The 7,287-nt window shown below is 51.7% G+C and overlaps 1 protein-coding gene across 1 annotated transcript in view; it reads right to left on the bottom strand.

The window, feature by feature from the left end:
- Window positions 1-7,287, bottom strand: part of vps13a (vacuolar protein sorting 13 homolog A) — a 33,979-nt gene that overhangs the window by 7,239 nt on the left and 19,453 nt on the right. The window contains 13 exon segments of the mRNA XM_067230923.1: window positions 140-253; window positions 454-568; window positions 747-816; window positions 975-1,056; window positions 1,651-1,797; window positions 2,038-2,191; window positions 2,307-2,536; window positions 3,119-3,245; window positions 4,398-4,531; window positions 4,617-4,748; window positions 5,205-5,351; window positions 5,503-5,607; window positions 5,915-6,349. Coding sequence (XP_067087024.1) covers window positions 140-253; window positions 454-568; window positions 747-816; window positions 975-1,056; window positions 1,651-1,797; window positions 2,038-2,191; window positions 2,307-2,536; window positions 3,119-3,245; window positions 4,398-4,531; window positions 4,617-4,748; window positions 5,205-5,351; window positions 5,503-5,607; window positions 5,915-6,349 — 1,992 coding nt within the window.

A 7,287-nucleotide genomic window follows, 5' to 3' on the forward strand; every position in this document is an offset into this window, starting at 1 on the left:
CCCAATTTCCTAACCGCTCAGCCACACACACACACACACACACGGTGCAGACCTTGATGGGTGAGATGTGACACACACACACGGAGCAGCCCTTGATGGGTGTGTGTGTGACACACACACACACACACACGGAGCAGACCTTGATGGGAGAGATGTGGAAGTATTCGTAGAGGCTGATGGGGGAGGTGTCAGTCGCAGACACATGGTTCAGCTCTGTCTTCAGGTACTCTATATCCTTCTCAAACAGCTCCACCTAACACACACACACACAGGAAGGGGATCAGGACTCTAAGTATCCAGGATACTGGGTTTACACTGGTGAGATACGGTGAGTCATAACTTGATCCACAGAGGGAGAGAGAGAGGGTCAGAGGGAGAGAGAGAGAAAGGGAGAGAGAGAGGGTCAGAGGGTCAGAGTTAAGAGAGGGAGAGAGGGTCAGAGTTAGACGTTACCTCCTGCTCTGATGTCATCACGCTGGCGTTCTCCGGGGTGAAGAGATCCAAGATGGCGTACAGGAACCCCAGGTCCAGCTTCAGGTCCATCTCCTGGATCAGAACCTTGAAATACCTGGGGAGAGGAGGGGGAGTTAAGAGGATGAGAGAGGGGGATGGGGGGGGGTGAGAGACAGAGAGAGAGGGTTAGAGAGAGGGTGAGGGGGTAGAGAGAGAAAGAGATAGATAGAGAGAGAGAGAGAGAGAGGGTGAGGGGGTAGAGAGACATTGACTGTGAAGGCTGTGTAACTGACTTGATGCGTGAGATGTCGGAGTGTCCGGCAGCCCTGGTGATGATGCTGATGTCAGTCAGCGGTTTGGGCTCTGGAGACGAGACAGAGAAACATCACTCATCCATCCTGTCACAACACTCATCCATCCTGTCACAACACTCATCCATCCTGTCACAACACTCATCCGACACAAGCCCTCATCCATCACACCCCTCCAGGCAGGGTCGTCACCTCCAGCCAGGGACTGACCTGAGTCCATGGTGACAGACTTGGGCAGCTTGACCGGGTAGAACACATAGGGGAAAATGGCTCCTGGCAGCTGATTCTGGATCTGTGGAACAGCAACACCATGAGCACATCTGCATATAGGAGCTGCACTGTTCTACAGAGAGAGGGGAGGGGGGTTCAGATCGAGATGGGAAAGGTCTAGGGTTCTAGAGTTTAGTGAAGGGGTTCTGACCTGTATGTGGCAGGGTTATGGTGTAATGAGATGGTTAGGGTTACCTGTATGTGGCAGGGTTATGGTGTAATGAGATGGTTAGGGTTACCTGTATGTGGCAGGGTTATGGTGTAATGAGATGGTTAGGGTTACCTGTATGTGGCAGGGTTATGGTGTAATGAGATGGTTAGGGTTACCTGTATGTGGCAGGGTTATGGTGTAATGAGATGGTTAGGGTTACCTGTATGTGGCAGGGTTATGGTGTAATGAGATGGTTAGGGTTACCTGTATGTGGCAGGGTTATGGTGTAATGAGATGGTTAGGGTTACCTGTATGTGGCAGGGTTATGGTGTAATGAGATGGTTAGGGTTACCTGTATGTGGCAGGGTTAGGGTTACCTGTATGTGGCAGGGTTATGGTGTAATGAGATGGTTAGGGTTACCTGTATGTGGCAGGGTTATGGTGTAATGAGATGGTTAGGGTTACCTGTATGCGGTTGATCTGGACCCGGTAGGCGCTCTGGTGGGCCGACATGCTGTACTCCACCTTGACGCCCGGCAGGTAGTTCCTCCTGAGCGGGGAGTCGTACGGCTGCAGCATCCTCATGTCCAGCCCGTTAGGAGTCAGGGACACCTGGGGGCACACACAGGTCAGAGGTCGAGAGGGGTCGCGAGGGTCATAGTCTTTGATCTAAAGCAACACCAAGACTCAAGCTACTGATAAACAAACTTGTTATTGTTTTAAGTTAACACTCTGGCCTATATGTGGCCTAAACGTGATTGACTGAAGAGATATCTCAACGTCTAGAACTTGCGTGCTACGTGTTCCAGAGGTTTCCTTATTTAAGAAAGGAGCAGGATGTTGACCCCTGACCTGGAAGTTGTTGTCCAGGTCCTGTTTCAGGTTGTCCACAGGTCCGCTCTCTACGTACTCCCTGAACAGGTTCTCCAGCATCTCAGTGTCCTTCACGTTCAAGGTTTTCCAGCGAGATTTCTTCTTTGGTTTGCACTCCCATACCACGTCAGAGCTGAACACAGGAGAGAACTCTGTTCTGGGCTGGAGTGTGTGTGCGTGTGTGTGTATGCAGGTATTTGTCCGTGTGTGTGGTATATGTGTGAGCATGTGTGTGTGTGTGTGTGTACCTGGTGATGCCGATGAAAGACACTTCCTGGCTGCTGCTGTTGTTGACCAGGGACACGCCCACATTCTGGAGGGAGAGGATGACTTCCTGTGCGGCCATCTCGGCCTTCTCGCTCTCACACAGCTGCCTGTAGACCCGGCGCTCCTGGGTGAACAGCGCCACCCTCTGGAGGCCCTCGTAGAAGGAGATGAAGAAGAGGTTGCCCTCTTTGTTCACGTCCACACGCTGGTCCTACGAGAACACGGGTTTCATGGAGATGTTTACATTTCGGAGCGTGCTGGAACAGGTGTCGGATGAATGTAAGGGAAAGACAAGCTGTCTGACATAGACTCTATGTAAATATAATTTTTAGACTGTAAAATAGTACTGAAAATAAGAATATAATCCCCACAGTTAATAATGATATCCTTTCTCTCTCTCTCTCTCTCTGTCTCTCTCTATCTGTCTCTCTCTGTCTCTCTCTCTCTGTCTCTCTCTCTCTGTCTCTCTCTCTCTGTCTCTCTCTCTTCCTCCAGGACACCCCTGACGTCTCTCCTGACGTCTCTCCTGACGTCTCTCCAGACGTCTCTCCAGACGTCTCTCCTGACGTCTCTCCTGACGTCTCTCCTGACGTCTCTCCTGACGTCTCTCCTGACGTCTCTCCTGACGTCTCTCCTGACTTCTCTCCTGACTTCTCTCCTGACTTCTCTCCTGACGTCTCTCCTGACGTCTCTCCTGACGTCTCTCCTGACGTCTCTCCTGACGTCTCTCCTGACGTCTCTCCTGACGTCTCTCCTGACGTCTCTCCTGACGTCTCTCCTCCCCTCCTCTCACCTCCTCACTCTTCAGCTCTCCGCTGTAGGAGCCACAGGTCCACTTGAGCTGCCTGGAGCCTGTGGGCTCCGCCCAGGTGTAGTACACAGCCCTTCCTGGCTCCAGCGAGTCCCTCTCCTTCTGGGAGCTGGGACACACACACACACACACACACACACACAAAGTTAGTACATGTAATAAACATGAACTATTAACAAGATAGGTGAGGGTTGAAAACCATTAAGTTATGGTCAAGAAGTTGCAGCACCCTGGAAACAGCCAAGCCATCATCACACACACAGGTTACTAAAGTAACCAAGTACACCCCATCGGAGTCAACAGAGCCACAAGAAGTCTTTGATTAGATCAACAAGCTGGCAGTCCGACAGTAGTCTGATGTCACTATAGCAGTGAAAAGTTTGAAAAATCAACGTTAAAAGTTTTACAATCCAGTATCCTGCAAAACACAACAATGATAATCTTAGTCAATATTTTGTTAAAGAAGAGATCAACAAAGGAGAAAAAGAGCAGATATCCCAGAAGTCCCATTCAATCACCAGCAGCCAGAACTACAAAGGACTACAACCAGGAAGCAGGAAGTGAACCTGGAAATACAGAAGGTCAAAGGGTAAATGTCACTGAGGTCAGAGATCTCCAAGTAGCAGGAAGGTAAAAAGAACCACAGATGTGAACACGTCACGTTCAAATACAGGAAGCGGAGGTCCTATACCAGTGGCTGGATCCCATTCAATCAGCAACAGCCAAAACTACAACTAGGAAGTAAAAAAGGAATCTCTAGTTTGGCACTACTGTGCTCAATCAAACCCAGGTCTAGGGCCAGGCCTGGGTCGAGGGCCAGGCCTGGGTCGAGGGCCAGGCCTGGGTCGAGGGCCAGGCCTGGGTCGAGGGCCAGGCCTGGGTCTAGGGCCAGGTCCGGGTTTATCTCAACCTGACCTGGTCTCGTCCTCCTGCTCAGAGAAGGAGAGGTCCAGAAGATCATCGGCCACCCACACTGAGGAGTCCCTCCTGCCGCTACCCCCACAAACACAAACAAACAACATCAACAACCACGCTCCGTCAACAACAACTGAACAAACAGGAAGTGAACCTCAGACACAAACATCTGTTGAAAGATGAGAGACATGAATATGTGGACAAAACAAACATGACATTTATACACTATATAATACAAACACTGTACTATATAAACACTCAAACCCTGACTAGATATTCCTCCCACAGAGGGAGAGTGGTGGAGGGATCCCTACACCCCCGACCCCTGACCCCTGACCCCCCTCACCTCTGGTAGAACTCCAGCATCATGTCCTTGGTGTGGTTGATGATGAGGAAGGGCGCGGCACCGTCATGGTAGTCAGAGAAACGGATCACGGCCGAGTGTTCCGTGAGGTTCACGTCCACGATGATCCCGCCCAGCTGGACCAGACAAAAACATAACAGGGACTTTGTCTATGTGTGTGTGTATCTCTGTGTGTGTGTGTGTGTACAGTGTGTCACTCACAGTGTTGTCCAGGTGCAGAAGTAGGCAGTTTTCGGGGCGGGTGAAGTCGATGGTTTGGTGGGCCGACTGAGAGCCGTCTACCTTCACCTTCAGCTTCTTGGCGTGTTTCTCTGGCCAGAACGGGATGGCAAACTGGAGCGAGAGAGGAGAGAGAGAGGAGAGAGGGAGAGAGGGAGAAGGAGAGAGAGAGGGAGAAGGAGAGAGAGAGGGAGAAGGAGAGAGAGAGGAAGAAGGAGAGAGAGAGAGAGAGAGAGAGAGAGAGAGAGAGAGAGAGAGAGAGAGAGAGAGAGAGAGAGAGAGAGAGGGAGAAGAAGAGAGAGAGGGAGATGAAGAGAGAGGGAGAGAGAGAGAGAGGGTGAAGGAGAGAGGGAGGAGGGAGACAGGAGAGAGAGAGAGAGAGAAGGAGAGAGAGAGAGAGAGGGAGAAGAAGAGAGAGAGGAAGATGAAGAGAGAGGGAGAGAGAGAGAGGGAGAAGGAGAGAGAGGTGACAGAGAAGGGTGTAGAAGGAGAGATCTGAGCGTCAGAAACAGCATCTTGTGAGTCATGTCTACCTCCAGGGTTCACGTTCCAGACCCCCAGGGATCTAACCTGTTCCGGCTTGGCCTCGGTCCAGTTCTCCTGGCCCTCCTCGCTGACCAGGATGGTGAGCTTGGTTCTGTTCACCAGCATGTAGAACGGCACAAAGGTCACAAGGCGGGTCAAACTGAAGCTGCTTGCGTCGATCTTCACGCCCACCTGGAAAACGGACCAATCACAGTTACCGTCGATGACGCTGCGTCTTTAACGAGCCAATCACATATTCAGACTGATTGAGTGACATCATGTGATGCAGAGCTTTATGGATGACCAGAGACTGGTTCTACTCCTCACCCTCAGAGATACTCACCAGGTAGTCTTTCTCCCTGCCCTTGCACTTCACGTCGCCGTAGCTACCGACGGTATCCAAGGAGAAGTCATCCGACAGGTCACTGTCTGAGATCATCAGACGCACCTGGCAGGACAGATAGAGAGAGAGACAGACAGAGACAGAGAGGGACACAGAGAGAGAGAGATGGGGGGGGTGGAGAGAGAGAGAGGGACAGAGAGAGAGAGGGACAGAGAGAGAGAGAGAGAGGCAGAAAGATTGAACGAGAGAAGGAAAGTTAAAGAGCAAGAGAGTGGTTAGAGAGAGAGAGGGGTTAGGGTTATAAACGCTGGGCAAGCAGATGTGATACTCCACTTATGAAGAGTTCAGACACTGAGGAAGGTACAACGTCCGTTTCCCATAATCCTCTCGAGGCTCCGCCCAGTCGGCCTACCTTGTTGTTCTGCAGAAAGTTGTGCGGCTTGAAGGAGAACAGCAGGGGCATGTCATAGTCCAGTGGGTGTTTGCGATGGATGTCGTCAGCCTTGTACTGCAGCAGCCTGCCTGTCTTGTTCACCATCCAATAAGGAGAGTGGATGGCGACCACCGCCTGGCCGGCCTCGTACTTGACGTGAACCGCAATGTCTAGCTCCGCCCTCTTCCTGTCCTCCCCCTCAGCGTCCTGCCCGGAGTGATACTCCTCCACGTGAAGCGAGCGGAACACGAGGAAGGTGATCTCTTCCTGGTTGCTGTGGAGACTGTACTCGGCCGACCAATCCTGGGAGAGGTAATCCAGGAGGCGGAGCTCCAGGCTGGACTGGTTGATGACGGCCGTGTGGAGCTGGGCGGAGTGGCCCTCGCTCAGGGTGGAGGCGGAGTCTCCGCTGTCCTGTTGGCCAATCAACGGAGAGTTAGGTTAGTCTACCTGTAGTCTGTAGGTGATGGGGTTAGTGTACCTGTAGTCTGTAGGTGATGGGGTTAGTGTACCTGTAGTCTGTAGGTGATGGGGTTAGTGTACCTGTAGTCTGTAGGTGATGGGGTTAGTGTACCTGTAGTCTGTAGGTGATGGGGTTAGTCTACCTGTAGTCTGTAGGTGATGGGGTTAGTGTACCTGTAGTCTGTAGGTGATGGGGTTAGTGTACCTGCAGTCTGTAGGTGATGGGGTTAGTGTACCTGCAGTCTGTAGGTGATGGGGTTAGTGTACCTGCAGTCTGTAGGTGATGGGGTTAGTGTACCTGCAGTCTGTAGGTGATGGGGTTAGTGTACCTGCAGTCTGTAGGTGATGGGGTTAGTGTACCTGCAGTCTGTAGGTGATGGGGTTAGTGTACCTGCAGTCTGTAGGTGATGGGGTTAGTGTACCTGCAGTCTGTAGGTGATGGGGTTAGTGTACCTGCAGTCTGTAGGTGATGGGGTTAGTGTACCTGCAGTCTGTAGGTGATGGGGTTAGTGTACCTGCAGTCTGTAGGTGATGGGGTTAGTGTACCTGCAGTCTGTAGGTGATGGGGTTAGTGTACCTGCAGTCTGTAGGTGATGGGGTTAGTGTACCTGTAGTCTGTAGGTGATGGGGTTAGTGTACCTGCAGTCTGTAGGTGATGGGGTTAGTGTACCTGCAGTCTGTAGGTGATGGGGTTAGTGTACCTGCAGTCTGTAGGTGATGGGGTTAGTGTACCTGCAGTCTGTAGGTGATGGGGTTAGTGTACCTGCAGTCTGTAGGTGATGGGGTTAGTGTACCTGCAGTCTGTAGGTGATGGGGTTAGTGTACCTGCAGTCTGTAGGTGATGGGGTTAGTGTACCTGCAGTCTGTAGGTGATGGGGTTAGTGTACCTG

This window comes from Osmerus mordax, chromosome 28, assembly GCF_038355195.1.
Source record: "Osmerus mordax isolate fOsmMor3 chromosome 28, fOsmMor3.pri, whole genome shotgun sequence".
NCBI lineage: Eukaryota > Metazoa > Chordata > Actinopteri > Osmeriformes > Osmeridae > Osmerus > Osmerus mordax.